We start from the raw sequence: 21,349 nt of genomic DNA, 5'->3' as shown, positions 1-21,349 counted from the left end.
TATTGTATATGAGGTTGATATTTATATATTTGGGAGATGTATTGAGTTAGGGAAAGGCTTAAGGCCTATGTGTGCCGGTGTAACGTGGTGGAATGACATATATGTATGTCTCGGACGTTACATCGTTTCTTGTTGGGTCATGTGGCAATCGTTTGAGTTGGCATGATTCATCGCCGGAGCGGGCATGCGGCGTACCTGTAAATGAAGTAACGTAGAAGCGTTATGTAGTGGAGACAACGTGGAACGTATGAACATGGTGGCCGATCAAGCGTGAACCGGTGTCGGTAACTTGATTGCGTGAAGGCGTGAGACAACGTGATGTCGTGGAGACAACGCAACATGAAAGTCCTCGTGCGACAATATGAGGAACGCGGGTACCGATTTAGGTGGCGTGGTCTCATTGTTGGCACCGCCGGGGTTTATCCTCGTTTCTTGTTGATTGCTTTTGCCTTACTGGATGTTTAAGTTAGATACTTATGCTATGTTGTGTGATGATTATTGGTGATTGATTTCGGGGCTCCTAGAGCTTCGCTCACTGAGCTTTTGTCGAAATGCTCACCCCTCCTTCTTCCCTTTTCATTTCAGGTTCGGCTCATATTGGTGGGTTTTTGTCAAAGACATCCTGGATCCTAAAGACACATTGTTTCAGCCTTGTGGCTGGAGACAAGTGTCATGATATCGCCGACCATTTCAGCTATGCTGGGTCGGGGTGTCACAAATGGTATCAGAGCCTAGGAAAGACTCTCTAGTCCTAACCTAGAAGGTCAGTCTCGACTCAAACCAATATGAATTGAACAAGTTCCTAATCTCTTACTTAATGGTTGAGTTTTCCCCTTGCTCCGTTCGGAATTCGGGGCGAATTCCCAGTTAAGTGGGGTAGAGTTGTCACATCCCGGTTCTCCCAAACCGGAATGGTTTTGTTTTTCTTGATTATTAACTTGATTTAGACCAAAGCCCATTAGCTTTTATTCTTTTCTGGCCCGTGTAAACCCTATGGTTTCCTCTTCTTTTCCTATAAAAAGGAGCCTCCGCCTTCTCTTGTCTCCCATTAGAAATCAGAGCGAAGCCTTGCAGAGTTCCAGAGAGATCTGAAAATCCTAGCCGTCAAGGTTTCTCTTTTCTTCTCTCTCGCCTGCGTCTCTCTCTCTCTCTCTCTCTCTCTCTCTCTCTCTCTCTCTCTCTCTCTCTCTCTCTCTCTCTCTCCTTGGTGTTCGCCGTTTGCTGAAGGCTGGAGCCAAGCCGTTGGAGATCCCCGATGAACCGATCCAATTCTATGTCCAGATCTCTCCTTGTCTTCTTTCTAGATCTGGTCGCTGGTGTGGTAAGGAACCCTAGTTCTCGTTTCCTCCATATCTTTGTTCTCTTTTATCTTGAATCTCTCATCCCGGATTCTTTGGTGGTAGCACCAATCCTTTTTGTTGTAGATCTGGTTCGTGGAAATCCATAAGCTTCAGATCTGGTTCTACTCTCTTTTCCATTCTCAGATCTAAGGCCAAGGTGAGGGCTTGTTGCAATCTCTATTTCCTTCAATCATTATCTCATCATGGTAGAAATGTCTAGGTTGATCATTCATCCCTACTTGTTATTTTCTATAGATCTATTAATATAAATAAACATTCATATGATATATATATATATATATATCTTGATGCTTGATGTGTGAAAGATATAGATCTATTACTAAGGTTGTTAAAATATGGTTGGATGATGTTTGAGGATTGAATGTGATGATTGTATTGATTGGGGTTATTGTATATGAGGTTGATATTTATATATTTGGGAGATGTATTGAGTTAGGGAAAGGCTTAAGGCCTATGTGTGCCGGTGTAACGTGGTGGAATGACATATATGTATGTCTCGGGCGTTACATCGTTTCTTGTTGGGTCATGTGGCAATCGTTTGAGTTGGCATGATTCATCGCCGGAGCGGGCATGCGGCGTGCCTGTAAATGAAGTAACGTAGAAGCGTTATGTCGTGGAGACAACGTGGAACGTATGAACATGGTGGCGGATCAAGCGTGAACCGGTGTCGGTAACTTGATTGCGTGAAGGCGTGAGACAGCGTGATGTCGTGGAGACAACGCAACATGAAAATTCTCGTGCGACAACATGAGGAACGCGGGTACCGATTTAGGTGGCGTGGTCTCATTGTTGGCACCGCCGGAGTTTATCCTTGTTTCTTGTTGATTGCTTTTGCCTTACTGGATGTTTAAGTTAGATACTTATGCTATGTTGTGTGATGATTATTGGTTATTGATTTCGGGGATCCTAGAGCTGCGCTCACTGAGCTTTTGTCGAAATGCTCACCCCTCATTCTTCCCTTTTCATTTCATGTTCGGCTCATATTGGTGAGTTTTTGTCAAAGACATCCTGGGATCCTAAAGACACATTGTTTCAGCCTTGTGGCTGGAGACAAGTGTCATGATATCGTCGACCATTTCAGCTATGCTGGGTCGGGGTGTCACAGTCTCCCTAGAATAACGGTCTTCTAAGATGCGTGGAGCACAACACTCTCTGAATTCCATTTACTCAACATTACTACAAATGTATATATTACTATATTCAGAGAGAGTGAGCACTGATCAAATACACGCGGCTAATTTCTCATATAACTTGTACAAAAGTAGAAATATTTAACTTTAGTACTATCATCAGTTTTATAAATATTAGTATATACTTATTTTGTTTTATACATTTGACTAAAAGTTGTATAATTTTTTTCGAAATGTACTTGTCAGTATGTCATTGATGTTAGAAACTCTAGATCGAGAAAAAGAAAACTGATTACTTCGACAGACTGCACTAACCACAAAACATGTTTTTTTTTTCCCGTAATTTATCGTCCATGCAACAGAGTATAATCAGTGCCTGTCCGGACATCCATGGCACCTAAAGCGTACTCTAAATATGCTGCCCCTTAGCTATATTTTCTTTAAAGCTTAGAACATAAAACAAATTACTAACAATCAAAAGTTAATGAAAAAAAAAAAGAAGAAAAAACCTTACATAGATTAAGAAATGGTGGAATATGATTGAAGTCGCAAGAAAAAATTAACAAGAAAGTTGAAAAGACAGAATATAATATAATATATAATATATTATATAAGGAAATTATATAAGTTGAAAAAAACTTATCATTTAATATAATATATAAGGAAATTAAAAAAAAAAATAGAAAAGGTAATCAAAATCTCTATGATCAAATTATTTAGTTATTATTCGAATCTTATAGTTAATTGGCAGTTTGCCTTTGCTAAAAATAAAAAATGCGCCTTTGCTAAAAATAAAAAATGGCAGCTTGCCTTTATTAAAAATAAAAAAAGGTCAGGAGTTATGTTCGAACCCGTGCCTAAAGGAGATATTAAGATGTACGTAGCCACTACCCCAACAAAACTTCGCTGTACCCTTAACATTTTAATAATTTTTGGCGCCTCAAGCCCCTGTTTTACGGGCTTTACCCCATGGCCGGGCCTGAGTATAATATATATAAAATAAGAGAAAAAAATTTGTACAATAAGTTTTGATTGATCTTGTTGAAATACTGTAAGACCAAACTAGACTTAAGAATTTAGCATCGGTGTTTCAAAGAAAAAAAATGTTTCAAAAAAAAAAAAAAGAATTTAGCATCACACTTTAAACGAGTTTCGAAAAACTCTAGAGCTGCGGGAGTTGACTAGCGACTAGTAATTTGAAATAAGCTTCTTTCTTACCTATGGAACTCACAAGAGGCATATCTTCTTGGCCTTTTAGGTATATATATATATTTTTTTAATGTAGAAATGGATACATACTTGATAAAAGTATAAAACAATATAGAAAAATTCCCGAAAATACCCATTTGTAGTTTATTTTCACAAAAATAGTATTCAATGAAAAAAATGATCAAAATAAGTTTTATTAAAAGATAAAAATACATTTTTACCCTAGGGTTAACTAATATAGACTTAGGTTTAGAGTTAAGGGGTGGAGTTTTGGGGATATGATTTCAAATTTAAAAAAAAAAAAAAAAAAAAAAAAATTTCAAAATAAAAGAGCTATTTTAGTCATTTTTCTAAGGCAATTTTTGTGACAAAAACTTAAAAATGGTTATTTGAGAGAATTGCCAACAATATATCAATCATTACAGATTTATTGAAAATATTATAAATTAATTATCTGTCATTTTGCTGACAGATATTGAAATAAAACATTTATTTTTTTTTTGATATTTTCAAACAAAAAAAAGTGCATAATTTTTGGTCGTCTATTCTGGATGTTTGCTATATGATATATATACATGTATGGTCAAATACACAAGATGTGTTTACAATGTTAATTCTAAATAGTTCTATTATAAGAACTATTTTTTATTTTCTGTTTTGGGTAAAATCTCATAAAAGAAAACTACATATTTTGACAAACCCAGCTGGTTACTTGTACCAAATTCATAGGTGATTTTCTTTTTTTTCAACATAAGATTCATGTTTGATAAGAAAAACGAAATACCTAAAGAAAAAAACTGAAAAAACTGTAATCACAGGGTAAAAGAAAAGTTGGAGAGAAACGAGAAGGAGAGCCATGTGTAAGCAGCCAGGGGCAAGGGCGGCTTAATGATCCATCACATCAACTTCGTGTCTTCTTGAGCTTCGTTTACGTTGTAGGAAGGAACCTTAGTCCAGTCGAGAGACTCACCAAATCTTTCTTTTTGATGGGAAATTCATTTTCTGTATAAAATTATAACGCGATATATTTTGTTCGTATCTCATTCGTCCACTTGGACAAGTATTTGGAACAAATATCATTTAGCGTTTATATCTTGCCATATGGCGAAATCATAGAACAGCAGTTTTGGGTGATCAACAAACAACTATATAATTAAAAAGTAAGGAGTTCAATATCTGAAGACATTTAGGAGCTGCTTATGGCTTACCACGTATTTCTTTTAGTTATGTTTGTATTGTTATAAAAGTATCGAAAAAGTCTATCTTTATTCATAACATTGAGATTCATTATATAGGAGATTACACCGTCATAAATAAATAGAAAAATTACAAATCATAATCTCTTGATTATGAGCAATCCACAATCTGGTTCATAAAACTCCCCCTTAGATGCCATAATCATTTAGAGCTTTTAATGTGCTTTAATGTTGTCTCATTAAAACCTTACCAGAAAAACTCAATTGAGACAAAACCATGGTGAAGGAAAAAAAGTACAACACACATTACTACCCCTGATTTGGACATTACTGAATGTCCCTTGGACCTCTCCGATTTTCTGCAATCCGTGGGTGATGAATATCTTGGGCATATTATGCTTCGTCCTCGAACATGATAGTTGGTTCTTCTTTACCATCGGCCATGCCACAATCTGATCAAACATATTGAGTCATCGACCTCAAATACACACACACGAAATCTTAGATGATGTTGCTGTGATATGCGTGTACCACCATGTGTAAAACATAATCTGTCTGAAAACAAATCAATAAAACCAAATAACCCCTCTTTGGGCTGGTTAGTATAAAATAAACAAAAATCAAAGGCTTCTTCATCGTCCTTCTTATGGACCAATCAGATCAGTGTCTAAAACAAGACTTCTGCATCGTCCATCTCAGGACTAAATGGACTTCTTTATCGTCCACCTTTGGACTGAATGGATCAGTGTTCAAAATGGACTTCTTTAGATAATGGGTGAGACTGGTCCATATTAAATCTCTTGAGTACCCTTTTCTGTATATACTATTTGATGCACAAGGATTTCATTGTTAATGTACTCAAGCTGTAATCCCAAACAAAACTTTGTTTTCCAAGATCTTTCATCTCAAACCCTTTCTTGAGATATTCAATTGTTTGAGAATTGTATCCAGAGGTTCCTAGGATATTCATATCATATACTTTGATGATTATCAATATTGTTCTCGAGAACTTGTTGTACTTTCAGCTCAATACCCTCTTGTATTTTCATTATCCAGTGGACCCTATAGATATGCAGTCACTACATCAACTTGCTGCAAGTCTAACTTTCTCTCTTATATAGCCAGACTTATGAGAAATCTAAAAGTAGTTGCATCTACCACATGGGAGTATGTCTCCTCATAATCTATTACTTGTCTTTGTGAGAATCCTTGTGCAACATCAGCTTTATATCTCACGATCTCTATTCCTCACAAGACCCATTTATATCCACTGGTTTTAACATCATATGGCATCTTAATCATATGACCAAATACGCATTTCTTCCTTAAACTATTTAACCCCACGTTTCCATTCAATCCAATCTGTTGTACGAATGCGCACTCTTATATTGACGTGGGTTCATGATCCTCGCTTATATTCATAAATTCAAGTGCTACCTTGTATGCAAATAAATCATCTTATGTCGACATTCCTTATTGGTTCCATTATGTTCCAGACATGATATAATCGATTGAGATTCATTATTATCAGGACCTTTAATACTTTGCAGCTTGGCGTCCCAAGCTACATTGTTTGGTACCTGTACCTTAGAGCCAGCCGGCCTTATCTCCATGTCTGGGATGGTTTCCTTAGTAACCTCGGATTTGGATTTTGATTATCATTCTCTGCACCTTTCTTTTGTTTCCGAGGATTCTTATCTTTTGAAACCTATTTGGTCTACCACGTTTCATACGTTGTCTAGACTCTGTAGCAACTTGACTGTGTCTCTTCTTGGACATCAAATTCGTTGGTGCTTTACAAGCTGGTTTATATATGACTTAGTCATTCTTTTTCGGGTCAGCAAATGTGTCTGGCATTTGATTAGCTAGCTTTGTAAATGTATAATCTTTGGACGTCTATTTCACATTCTTTAGTCCGAGGATCTTGCCAAGACATTGATGGTTGATTTCATTCTATTTCTTTTACCATTCTTTTACCAGCTTTATTATTTTTTTCTCCTCCTGGTCTTAAAATAATCCGTGTACCTGGCCTCAAATATAATCACCCATAGTTGGCTCAAAGTACTTTATTATTGTGGGAGAATCATATCCAACATATATCCCCATCCTCCTTTTGAGGTCTCATCTTAGTTCTCTGTGGTGGAGCAATTAGTACATAGACAACACATCCAAATGTCTTATGATGGGGTATGTCTGGCTCTTGACCCGTTAATAATTGTGATAGGGGATATCTATGCTCACTAAATGGCCTGATGCGTATTAACTTAGGTGCATGTAAATTTCGTGTGGCCCAAGCTGTGAATGGGAGTTTTGACCTCATAAGTTATGGTCTATCAATCAGCTATTTGCGTTTTAAAAGATTTCGGCCAAGCCGTTCTTGGTATGGACATGTATCACAGAATTGTCCACACTTACCCCCATGGACATACCATAATCATTTAAACGCTTGGGACATGTATTCACCAGTATTATCTAGACATATAGTCTTTATTTATGAAAAAGGGGCTCGTAGCCGTTTTACTGGTGATGGCCTAATGAGTTTCCCTTGTGTACATGCTACACACGTGAGATTCTTTGGGATAACTCTTCTTATCTTTTAATGTGTGCCTTTTGAATATCAATTTTCGCATCATGTTTGGACCAGGATGGCCAATCCGGTCGTGCCATAAAGTGTATATTTTCGCAGGCTTTTAGCCTCTATCATACTGATCTATGCATAGTCTAGGTCAGTAGAGAATGCATGTATAGTCTTTAGGACTTATTATGGCCTTGGGCGATTTTATACATATATCTGAAGGAACTCTTTGTTTCCTTCGCCCATTGTTTCAATATGGAAACCATTCATTCTTATATCTTTAAAACTCAATAGGCTGCTCTTGCTCTTAGAGCTGGGTGAATATAAGGCATCACTGATTTCTAGATGCATACCCTTAGGCAATAATATATTAGCCTAGCCATAGTCTTCTTTCAGACTGGCGATACCTGCTTTAGTACTTATATTGGCGTTTTTCAGTGTACTCATATAGAAAAATCATTCATTCATTTAATCTAAGCAGACAATGTAATAGAAATAAATTCAAGGAGATAAGAGAGCATAAAAAGCATCACACAAGATGTCGAAATCAGATTATCAAGCAAAGCAATCACACAAGTTTGATGTCGAAATCAGATTATCAACTTGATTCTTTTAGGCAATCATAAGTCTCATATTCCATAAGATCATCTTGATCATGTTCGAAATTATTTTCACCATCTTTATAGACCAAGTGGGTTTCAGGATTCTTCCCTTTCAGACTCTCTTTGATAGAGGTCACAAAAATGTTTGGGAGTCCTTCATATCTTAGCCCAATGGTTCCCCATTCCACATCTATGGCACACTGATTTGGTCGAGCTTTGTGGTTTAAAGGATATACCACGGCCACTGCCTTGACCATGGCTCAAATTGGGTTGATACCCACGGCCTCTGCCATAGTGATTCCCACGGCCAAATGTGTTATAGTGGCCATGGCCACGTCCTTTCCACCCTCCACGGCCATGACCGTGTGGTCTATCATTCTGGACGTGGTTACCTTTTTTTTTCTTCTGCGGCCTTATTGGTATCAGGTAATGGGGTTAATCCAGGAGGTCTCAATTCACTGTTTCTCATCAGTAATCCATTATTTTGCCCAGCTAGCAATAGACTCATCCACAGACTTATAGTCTTGGATTCTGGGATTCCTCCAATCAAATAGGGTCTTTGGTAATAACACCGTTCTTTGGTGATCATATCTCAATTTTTAACTCTGTCCAAAGGTCTAGAGGATTCTCTATAGTCAGATACTGATCTTTGAGACTCTTAATAAGATGATGGCTAATAATTAATATTGCCATGTATCAATCTTTCTCATTGGCATTATTGCCTTCTATGATACATTCACCAAGTCTTTTTGACTTTAGGATAATCTTTGTATCCAATGCCCACCGTAAATAATTATCTCCAGAGAGATTTAGGGCAGCAAAATCCAGGTTGATTTTCGACATCTCAAATCATATATCACTCAATATTTAGGCATAATTTTCATGCGGCCTTACTCTTAAAAACAATCAATTCGGATTTCAATCTTGTGAGGACAATGAGACTATCAATCTTAATGACATTTAATCAATCAGTCAATTTCTAGCAAGTCTCAGCAATACTATTTCTATGTTCTCATAATATTATGGTTTATCAAGACTAGCAAAAACGGATTCAATTAATCATGCAATTAGGGTTTAACAATCAATGGATTTTAGCAAGACTAGTAAAAAGATTTATTAATCACTCGATCAGTTTCGAAGTTGATTTTAGCAATGCTAGAATATAGATTTCAAGCATGAATTTCAATGAATCAGTTTCAAGGCTGATTGATATTTAGCATAAACCATGTGTAAATAATTTATCTAGTATCCGAATTTATCAAACCTCAAAAACATATAATCAGATCAATCAATTTAATCGAACTTAGCATACAATCTTAAACCTCAAGACATTAGATTTTATCATGAATCTATCAACCTAGCATACGGATTCTCAATTCTCAAAGACATCCAAATCAGATCAATATAACCTATCATACAGATTATTTAGGGTTTCTATTTAAAACAGATCAGATTACAAAACTATCAATCCTAGCAGATGATATTAAACCTCAAGAATCATGCAATCAGATCATTCGGATTTTAAACAAGTAAACCTCAATCAATCTATCAACCTATCGGATTATATAAGCAAAGCAAGCTAGCAACCTATCGGATTCAATCAATGTTTTAACAGGCTGGTCGGTTTAAACAATTTTAAATCAGATGAACAATTAACCAAGCAGGATGAGAAAATAAATCTATCAATTTAACGGTCAAACAATTCTAGCAACATAGCATCAGATTCAATCAGATTTGAAACCTCAATGATCAAAACCGAAAACAGTTTTGATTTCAAAATATTCTATTAGGGTTTTAATATGTGATTTGATAATTATAGTATAATTAATTCTGATACTTATATTATTTAGGGTTTATAGATATATGGTTAGGGTTTATCGGATTTTAACTTGTAAAAACCGATTTGGGGTTTTAATCATGTAGGAACATGATTTAGGGTTTGAGGTATCAAACTTTTATAGCTTCGATTTACTCAATTAGAATTTTTGATCTATTACCCTATAGTTTTGATTCATAAAGATTAGGGTTTTAGGGTTTCATTCTTTATCAATCAATCCATGTTCGATTATGGGTTCGTAGGTTTTGAATTACCTTTTAACCTTAGATGATTGTTGAATCGGACCACCAAAGGAGTTGAGCCGCGAGCTGGACACGAACGGGGCGCGAGCTGGAATGGATCGAGTCACTTCTATCGGGTCGCGGACGTCCTTGTTGCTTGATCGGGAACGCCTTGATCATCGGACGCGAGCTGTCTGATGCTGCCGCGAACGAGGAAGAGGTCGCGTGCTGGAGCTGCTCTCGGGTCGCGAACGTCTGAGTTAAGATCAGGAACGCCTTGGGCTGAAGCTGATCGGGGACGCGAGCTGGAACAGATGCGGGAACAAGAGACTCGATCGGGGTTTAGGATTCGTCGGATCGCCGACTAGGGTTAGGGTTTTAGGGTTTTTCGATTTGGGTATTAGCTTAGGGATTTAGAGTTTCGTGCTGATAACGTGTTATAAAAATAATGGAAAAGTCTATCTTTATTCATAACATAGAGGTTCCTTATATAAGAGATTACACCGTCATAGATAAATGAAAAAATTACAAATCATAATCTCTTGGTTAAGAACCATCCACAATTTGGTTCTTAACGCGTATAACTTTTTCTTTTCATTAACGCCTTTATTGAAAGCAGAAGGAAAAGAGTTTTACAGAAGCCCACCGTAGCCTCAGTTAAAATATTATAGAAGAGAAACCTATTAATTAGGAATCAGATCAAACCAAATTATCAAGAGTGAACCATTATGATTTAGTTTGAATTTTCTTAACAAAAACGAACTAACCGATAACCGATAACCGAATCAAATCGATAACTGATTGTTTCTTCTAAAACTAGCGAACCGAAAATTATAACCGAACATAAACCAAAAATTTCGGTTTAGGCAAATCCTAGGCCTTTCCGTACTGGTGACTTGTGAGAAACTAGAGTTTGGTAATAGTTTTGTTGCATCTTATATATAACTCAACAGAAAAAGAGTAGATTATCCGGTTTAAGGAAAAACAAACATGCTTTTGAGTTTTTTAAAGGGTTTCTAAGCAGTAGCTCCAATGGGAACATTCTTGAGTCTTGATATTCCGTAAAGGGTTTCTTCGAAGCGGATGATCTCGTTCTTTGAGCCATAAGCAACTTGAGTTCTATCGTCGAGGTTGACGATGGTCTTGTCAAGCACAGACTTGTATCCATCACTGCTGAATCCACCAGCATTCTCAACGAGAAGGCCAAGAGGAGCCACTTCGAACAACAGCCTCAGCTTTGCCTTAGCCGTAGGAGACGTCACGTTCGTGAAGATTCCTTTTTCCTTCACAATAATCTGCATGCCATTATTAATAAATTAGCATTTAATTCAAGTTTCGTCAGAAGTAGAAGTGCCAGAGAGGAACGAACCTGGTTAACGTCAGGAACCATTCCTCCCGTGTATCTAGTGTGTACTTCTCTTTCACGTAGTAATCAATCAGCTGATTTCACAGTGAAAGTAATGAAGAAGAAGAGCATTCAGAGGTTAGTAGATTCAAGAAAAGGTTAAAGTCAGATTGATCAAGAAAAAGCAAGAACCTTGCTGTATTCGGAGTTGTCAAACGTGGCTCTCAAGTTTCCTGGTGAGAACATTTTCCCTTCATTGATCTCTGTTGTCTCCTTAACATGCTGCCATTTCCCTGTGAATACATTTTTAGCTTAGTCTAAAGCTACCAAAGAGAGAAGAAGAATTTTTTTAAACCTAGATTGTACTAATTAAAAACAGAGAGATACCTTCATCAAGAAGCAAGAACTCATGAGTTCCAGGAAACCCTTTAACAGCCAAAACATAAGTGGTTCTTGGACCATAGATTCCCATTGCTGCAGCCACTTGATCTACCCCCGTGACTCCGGTTAACTTGTCACCAGGCCAAACCCCAAATATGGTTCCCACAGTGAAGTTCGTATCCACAATGCTGGATCCATTCAATGGATCAAATGCTACACTAAACCCACCTTCCACTGGACCTCCCATGTCTTGAAGCTCGGGTACTTCTTCAGAGCAAGCGTACTTACACACATGCGAGTATTGCAAAGCCTATAAAACCAATACACAAATCAAAACGTAATGAGGCGTATACAAGTGAAACAGGCCTTTTTGGACTCCAAAATTTTTCGAGTAAATATATATGAACATAGTCTCCAAATTGTTTTACACATTTTTTACTTGACTACTGAATTGTTTAAGGCCCTCACAATCTTAGGGCGGCCTAGTTGATCATCATGTTGGAAACCAAACTTGTGTAACAAGTTATTCAAAGAATGTAGTGAAAGAATACCTCAAAGAGAAGCTTGTCGGCGAGCATATCGACAGCGAGTTGTTCATCTCCAAAGGAATTAACACAAGCTGTTCCACCACAAGAAGCTGTCCTGACTTTGAAAGCTATTGTCCTCAATGCTTCCCCCATACACATCAGCAAAGTTCTCAAACCCTTGTCAGGTGTTGCTTGTGTCAAAAACTCTTCCTATATACACTCAAGAAGTAAGAAAAAAGAAAAGGTCACTTAGAGATCAAATCTTGACCACATGATTTGAATTTAAAGATTTGATTCTTTTGTTGATACCAAGCTTTGACCAATTTTACACTTGGTCATGGTTGAAGCACCATTGTTCTTCGCCTTCGTGGCTTTCAGTTGCGATCATGGTGTTAGTCGTAGTGAATCTCCGAAAATAGAGCTTGACTTCAGAAGCTTCTGATAAGAAAATTTACATATCCTTTCGTAATTAGGAATACATTCGTTCTACTTACTAGTCTAGCAGTGAACAAATTCTCCTCTGTACTCGCACGTTTGCATGTGTGTGTGTGTTTAAACTCAAGCCATTTGTTGTAGAGGATACTAACCTTGAAGCTGGATGAAGCAGAGAAGGAAGAAGGAGGAGAAACAAATGTAGAGGATCTTTGAGAAGAGACGCTTGGGAGGAGGATCCCATGTGAAGTGACGCTGGTCTCCATTGTTAATACTTTTGAAGTCGAGGGTTGATCGAAGAAGAAGAGAAAGAGCTCTCTAAAGGGAATGGTGGAGACAAAAAAGCAAACAAACCAAACCCAAGTGATTTTCGAGAAGATAAAACGATGTTTAACTCTGGGAGTGACACGTGGCAGTATGAGAAGATATGCTTACGGCTCTGGTGATGAGCAATTGGGCAAGAGATGTGTTGGCTTTGATTTGCCATCTTACATCGTTTTTTTTAATATATCGCTCAAATAGAAACAGGTAAAAGCGAGAACATATAAGTAAACTTCAAACAAAATAAGTGTTAATTTTTTTTTTATATCAGAGCCATGTTTCGATCCTGGGACCTGTGGGTTATGGGCCCACCACGCTTCGGCTGCACAACTCTGATTTGTTGATTTGATTTATGGTTGTTTGATACACAACTTGTAAGAAACTAAGAATCTTAAAAATGATATCGCCAGAATATTAAAATACTAGGTTAAGATCCGTGGAATGAACATTATATATATTATTTTTATGTATTGTATGTAAGTTTTCTTACCTATTTAAGAAAGAACAATACTTAGGTTTACTCCTGCGGTGAATTGGTTAAATTCATCGTATTTTTCATTACCAATCAAAGTGCCATGTAGGAGTAATTAAAAAAGACAATAAAAAAAGCCAAAAAAACAACACCGAAATTAATTAACGCCGTCTAAAAACTTAAACTCCAAAACCATAAATCCCAAATCTGAAACAAAAAACCATAAATCCCAATCTTAATATCTAAACCCTAAATCTTAAACCTTAAACCTTAAACCCAAACTCTAAACAATAAACCTTAAATCCTAAAATCTAAACCCTAAACCCATAACTCTAAACCATAAACCCTAAAATCTAAACCCTAAATCCTAAATCCTAAACCCTAAACTCAAATCCTAAACTTTAAACCCAAAACTTCAAATCCTAAACCCTAAACTCTAAATCCTAAACCCTAAACCCAAACCTCTAAACCGTAAACCCATCTGCTAGTTAATAAGATTAAAGTTTACGGTTTAGAGGTTTGGGTTGGGTTTATGATTTAGAGTTTGGGTTTAAGATTTAAAGTTTTGGGTTTAGGGTTTAGGATTTAGGGTTTATGATTTAGTGTTTGGGTTTAAGATTTAAAGTTTTGGGTTTAAGATTTATGATTTAGGGTTTAGATTTTAGGATTTAGGGATTAGAGTTTTGGATTTAGGCTTTAGGGTTTAGATTTTAGGATTTAGGGTTTATTGTGTAGAGTTTGGGTTTAGGGTTTTAGATTTAGAGTTTAGATTTTAGGATTGGGGTTTATGGTTTAGTGTTTTGGATTTAGGGTTTATGGTTTTAGAGTTTAGGTTTTTAGAATTTAGAATTTTGCAGATGGCGCTAATTAATGTCGGTGTTGTTTTTTTTCCAACTATTTATTTTTATTGCATTTTTAAACAATTCCTACATGGCATTTTGGTTGGTTATGTGTGAATTTAACAATTTACCATAAGGGTAAACCTAAGTATTGTTCTTCAAGAAATACTCCATCCGTTCCCGAAAGTAAGATGTTTTAGATTTTTTACTTGTTCCACCAAAATAGATTTAGTATTTTTTTATACTTTTAAGAAACATTAAATGAAAATATTTGAATTGATTAAATTTCATTGGTGAAAAATTATTGGAAAATGTATGATAAAATAAAAGAAAAATTAAATTATAAACATTTATTGAATTCTTAATAAGCATAAATATTTTAGAAAATCTTACTTTCGGGAACAGAGGGAGTAATAAATATATATTGAATAATGAAAAAGTCAGTAACTATTACATATACAATTAAATTGGTGAGAACACATAAATAAATTTCTTAAATCCAAAAAATCATTTTTTTTTCTATTTTATATGGAATATATTTAAATTTAAATAACATTAACATATATATAGTGTATTCTTAATATTGATATATATTAAATGATGTTTTTACTCATATAATTTTTTGATTATTTGTATATTTTTATAGTAAAAACTTTGAATCATTGATAACAAAATTTTCATTGTGTGATTGATAGTTTTAGTAATTTATATTGTTTTAAAAAACATTAAGGCTAAGTTTAAAATTTAAATATTAAGTTGTCAATATTTGTTCAAAGCTTTTACCAAAACATTTTTTGTTTAAAGAAAATTTTGAAATTAAAATATTTATGTTTTATATGGTGTATATTTTAATTTAAATGATATTAATATATATATATCTTTTACGCTTAATATTAATTAAATGAGATTTTTTACTTATATGATTTTGTAATCATCTGTATCTTATCATAACAAAAAAATTTAAACTAAGAATCACAAAAAATTGAATGCGAAACATTTAACAGTTTTAGTAATTTACAGTCGTTTAAAAAAATCAAAATATAACATATACAGAAAAATCTAAAATTTATTATATGGTTAATGTAGTTGTTTAATTTATTTTATTAATTTAAAATTAAACAAATATGGTAGAGAATACACTAACTTTTATCAAATATTTATTATTCAAAATTATTAATTTTCATATATATACTTTAGCTACATTAGGTAATTCTGTAGTTTTTATTTAAGGAAAAAGTGAAAGACATTAATAATGAATTTATGGTTAGTTTAATAAAAAGCTTATTATATATTTAGATGGACCAATATATTTCTCTAAGGATTTTAACACTCATTGTGGTGATGACACATGACTACCTTAAATGTTATAATGTTTTTCTTGTTGTGAAACATGAGAATAAAATCTGTATGTTTCTGTATTATTCATAAACATAACGAGCCCTTTATATATAGAGAATTACACCGTCATAAAATAATGGAAAGACTAAAGAATGGAAATACAAATATTGAAAGAGTACAAATCATAATCTAATAAGGAAAAAGCAAAATGCCGATTCTCTCTCTCTCTCCTCACGGTCGACTCTCTCTCTCTAGCATTGGGCCGGTTATGAACCGGGCCGGTTATGAACCGGGCCGGTTATGGATATCCACAATATGATTTATAACGCTCCCCCTTGGATGCCATAACCGTACAAAGATTGTAATATGCTTTAGATGTTGCCTCATTAAAACTTTACCAGGAAAACCCAGTGGGAAAAAACCATGGTGAAGGAAAAAGAGTACAACACGTATTACTCCCCCTGTTTTGAACAACTCGCGGCTGGCCTCATGAACAGCCAAGATCTCCGAATGGTTTGAAAATGTGGCCGCGATCGTCTGCTTCATGGAACGCCATGATATGGCCGTTCCACCATGTGTGAAAACATAGCCTGTCTGTATCGAACATTGTGTGGATCCGAAAGATAACCTGCATCAGCAAAATCAACTAAACCTTCTTTATTTTGGTTAGTATAAAATAGACCCAAGTCTTTCGTTCCTTGTAGGTAACGAAGAACATGTTTAATCGCGTTCCAGTGCCTTTGGGTTGGACAAGAGCTTAATCTAGACAATAGATTCACGGCAAAACATATATCTGGTCGTGTGACTAGCCATATACATTAAAGCTCCTATGACACTGAGATATGGCACTTCGGGACCAAGGACATCTTTATCGTCCATCTTAGGATGGACGGATCAGTGTCTAGGCCGATGGACCTCACGACCATGGGGCTACATAATGGGTAAGACTCGGCCATGTTGAATCTCTTAAGTACTTTTCTGTATATGTCATTTGATGCACAAGGATTCCATCTCTTATGTACTCAAGCTGTAATCCCAAACAAAACTTTGTTTTTTTTCAAGATCTTTCATCTCAAATTCTTTCTTAAGATATTCAACTGTTTGAGAAATCTCTCCAGAGATTCCTAGGATATTCAAATCATCAACATACACTGCTATGATTACAAAGCCCTGGCCGAATTTCTTTATAAAGATACAAGGGCTGATCGGATCATTCTTATATCCCTCTTTCACTAAGTACTCACTTAGTCTATTGTACCACATTCGACCTGATTGTTTCAATCCATAAAGTGATTTATTCAACTTTATACAATGTTGTTCTCGAGAACTCTCTTTGTTTTTCAATTCAATACCTCTGGGACTTTCATATATATTTCATTATCCAGTGGACCATATAAGTATGCAGTTACAACATCCATTAACCACAAGTCTAAGTTTTTCTCTTATAGCCAGACTTATCAGGAATCTAAAAGTAGTAGCATCCACCACAGGGGAGTATGTCTCCTCATAATCGATTCCTGGTCTCTGTGAGAATCCTTGTGCAACAAGCCGTGCTTTATATCTCACGACTTCACCCTGTTCATTTCTTTTCCTCACAAAGACCCATTTGTATCCAACTGGTTTAACATCATATCGTGTTCGGATTATAGGACCGAATACACCTATTTTCCTTAAAGAATTCAACTCCACGTTTATAGCTTCTTTCCATTTGATCCAATCTGATTGTTGAGTGCACTCATAAATAGACGTGGGTTCATGATCCTCATTATCATCCATGATTTCAAGTGCTACATTGCATGCAAATATATCATCAATGTCGACATTCTTTCTGTTCCATTGTATCCTAGACAAGATATAGTTTATTGAGATCTCATTATTATGAGGACCTTCAGTACCTTGAATCTTGGCGTCCTAAGAATCAATATTAGATACATCAGGGCCGGCCGCATCTAAGCATTCATGATCGGCCGCGATCACTATTAGGGTTTTGGGATCGGCCGCGGCTAAGTCTTGGGATTTACGAACGGCCGCGGTCGTGTCCAGGGTTTTAACAACCTCGATTTCAATCTCTGCACCTTTCTTAGTTTTCCGAGGGTTCTTATCTTTGGAACCTATTGGTCTACCACGTTTTAAACGTTGTCTACACTCTGTAGCAACTTGATTGTGTCCCTCTTGAACATCAATTCTGTTTGGTGCATTAGCAGCTGGTATATATGACTTAGTCACTCTTTTCGGGTCAGCAAAGGAATCTGGAAATTGATTAGCTAGCCTTTGTAAATGTATAATCTTTTGGACTTCTAAATCACATTTCTGAGTCCGAGGATCTTGCCAAGATAAGGATGTTTGATTCCATGTAATCTTTTTTTTACCAGCTTATTGCTATCTCCCCCTAATGTTGGATGTTCGGATTCATCAAAGTGACAATCCGCATACCTGGCCTTAAATAAATCACCCGTAGTTGGCTCAAGGTATTTTATAATCGTGGGAGAATCATATCCAACATATATCCCTAGCCTCCTTTGAGGTCCCATCTTTGTTCTCTGTGGTGGAGCAATTGGTACATAGACGGCACAACCAAACATCTTAAGATGGGATATGTCTGGCTCATGACCCGTAAGCAATTGTGATAGAGAATATTTATGTTCACTAGACGGTCTGATACGAATCAGTTCGGCTGCGTGCAAGACCGCGTGTCCCCAAGCTGTGGCCGAAAGCTTAGAACTCATAAGCAATGGTCTAGCTATTAGCTGAATTTGTTTTATGAATGATTCGGCCAAGCCGTTCTGTGTGTGTATATGTGCCACGAAGTGTTCCACACTTACCCCCATGGACCTAGAATAATCATTAAATGCTTGGGACATGAACTCACCAGCATTGGTCTCTATCATTCCGACCTTAGCATAGAAAAAGGCTAGTAGAGAGCGCATGTATAGACTCTAGGACTTTCTTATAGCCTTGGACGATCTCTATGATCTGAATGAACTCTTTGTTTCCTTCGCCCTTAGTCTCAATATGAAAGCCATTCATTCGAATGTCTTTAAAGCTCAATATGCTTCTCTTAGAGCTGGGTGAATACAATGCATCAGATATCTCTAGATGCGTACCCTTAGGCAACATGATATTAGCCTGGCCGTAGCCCTCTATGAGACTTTAGAGACTTTTATATCAAAAACTTTCATTCATTAATAAAATAAGTTCAAAGCAATCAAAACATAGAAAACACAAAGCAAAGAACACAAAAACATAGATGTCGAATTCAACTTCATTCTTTTAAACAATCAGACGTTTCATACTCCATGAGATCGTCTTGTTCATGATTGAAATCATCTTCACCATCTTGATAAGTCATATGAGCTTCAGGATTCTTCCCTTTCAAACTCTCTTGGTAGAGGTCAACGAGATGTTTGGGAGTCCTATCTATGGCACACGGATTTGGTCGAGTTTTGTGGTTTAAATGATGTACCACGGCCTCGGCCATGACCACGACCTCCATAAGAGTTTCCTTGGGCACAGCCATATGAGTTGCCTCGACATCAACCAAACGAGTTTCGGCCTCGACCACCACGTCCATGCCATTTTCCACGACCACGGCCGTGTTGGGTATCACTCTGGACATGGTTCGACTCTTTCTTAGCCTCTATGGTCGCATGTGCCTCAGGTAATGGGTTTGTTCCAGGAGGTCTCAATTCACTGTTTCTCATCAACATTTCATTGTTCTGCTCTGCAAGCAATAAACAAGAGATCAGATTAGCATAAGTATAGAAGCCCTTCTCATGGTACTGTTGTTGTAACAACACATTGCTTGTGTGGAAGGTGGAAAAGGTTTTCTCAAGCATATCCTTATCCATTATATCCTCACCACACAGTTTCATTTTCGAAACTATTTTGAACATGGCCGAGTTATACTCGTCCACAGACTTAAAGTCCTGGATTCTGAGATTCCTCCAATCATATGTAGCCTTTGGTAATAACACCGTTCTCTGGTGATCACATCTCGTTTTCAACTCTGTCCAAAGGTTTAGAGGATTCTTAATAGTCAAATACTGATATTTGAGACTCTCAATAAGATGATGGTGTATAATTAATATAGCTCCATATCTATCTTTCTCACTTGCATTATTGCCCTCGGTGATACATTCACCGAGTCCCTTGGATTTTAGGATGATCTTAGCATCAAGTGCCCATTGCAAGTAATTATCTCCAGAGAGATTTATAGCAGCAAAATCCAAGTTGTTGATTTTCGACATCTGAAATCATATGTTTCATAATTTAGATTTAAAAGTGTTCAAGCGAATGCAATCAATATGCTCAAGCAATCCGGATTCTAGGTATGATGCAAATAGGCCATTCGTATATGATGCATACATGTTCAATCTTAGCATTCAGATTCTATATGCAATCAGTTCGTACTATTATGCATGCATGATGCAAACAAGCCGCACGGCTACAATCTTAGCAAACGGTTTCAATGAAATCAATACAATGGTTATTCGTTTTCAATCTTAGCAAACGGTTTTCTAAGAGTTTAATGTGTAATTGCAATCAAACAGTCGAGCAATGCAAACAATTAGGGTTCATTCGAGAATGTATGAAAACTATCAATACTAGCCGGATCATTATCAAGACGAGAATGCATAAATCATTTAACCTTGCTAGCAATTTCTATTTCAATTCTAGCATTCGGTTTTAATCAATCAAACAAGATAGTATTCAATTTTAATTTCAAGACATTAGGGTTTCGATCAAACAATCAATACGACTTCAATTTGAAAATCATTCAATCGGTTTTATCAATTCAAACAACCAAATTCAAGAATGAGATTAAGCAATCCTAGCAATCGGTTCTATGTGATCAAATTCAATACAGTTTTAATTAATCAAGGCTAGCATACTATATCCAAACATACAATCATTCAAACAATCAATTTCAATCTCAAAGATTAATTAGGATTTGGATAAAATCGATTATGCATTAGCTTTAGGGTTTTAATCGATTTCATGCATAGCATGCATTATGCATGTATGCGGCTAAAGGTATTAGGAAAACGATTTTGATCATTAGATCAATTGGGGTTTAGGGAATCGAACTTTTGATTATGAGCTTCGATTTACTCATTGGGGTTTTGATCTATTACCCTAGGGTTTCGATTAGGGTTTAAGGATTACCTTAACCTCAAGTAGGGTTGAGACCACCAATGAGATGAGGATCGCAACCTGAACGTTGAGATTGATACGCGAACGAGCTGAGGTCGTCTAGAGCTGGAACGTATCGCGAGCTGTCCTTGCTGGTATCGGGAACGTAAGCTGAAGCTGAGATCGTCTGATCACAAACGGAAAAAAGATCTTATCGCGAGCGGTATCGAGTTGTCTATCGCGAGCTGGCTGAGATCGTGTCTTGGGATCGAGCTGAGACGGTCTGAGGTCGTGAGCTGGGATCGTGTCACGAACAGGAACATGATGAGTATTAGGTTTAGGGTTCGTGATCGGGAGTTCTCAACGGTTAGGGTTTATCGTCTAGGGGACTATGGATTCGCCGGCTAGGGTTTGTTTAGCTTAGGGTTTA

General features: G+C 36.5%; 1 protein-coding gene and 1 pseudogene across 1 annotated transcript; both read right to left on the bottom strand.

Annotated features, from left to right (window-relative positions):
• Nucleotides 1-11,043: 11,043 nt before the first annotated feature.
• LOC125575628 lies at nucleotides 11,044-13,161 on the bottom strand (annotated as a pseudogene).
• Nucleotides 13,162-18,160: 4,999 nt separating this feature from the next.
• LOC125588892 lies at nucleotides 18,161-20,811 on the bottom strand. The gene has a single exon (XM_048760823.1). The coding sequence runs from the start codon at nucleotides 20,031-20,033 to the stop codon at nucleotides 19,320-19,322; it is 714 nt and encodes a 237-aa protein (XP_048616780.1). The 5' UTR covers nucleotides 20,034-20,811; the 3' UTR covers nucleotides 18,161-19,319.
• Nucleotides 20,812-21,349: the final 538 nt, after the last annotated feature.

The sequence above is a fragment of the Brassica napus genome, chromosome C6 (assembly GCF_020379485.1).
Source record: "Brassica napus cultivar Da-Ae chromosome C6, Da-Ae, whole genome shotgun sequence".
NCBI lineage: Eukaryota > Viridiplantae > Streptophyta > Magnoliopsida > Brassicales > Brassicaceae > Brassica > Brassica napus.
Note: the sequence above shows the minus strand (reverse complement) of the source record. Positions and strands in the feature narration are given on the sequence as shown.

Bases quoted from the DNA above. Each gene is read 5' to 3' on its own strand.
- LOC125588892 (XM_048760823.1), bottom strand. From the start codon at position 20,033: ATGTCGAAAATCAACAACTTGGATTTTGCTGCTATAAATCTCTCTGGA.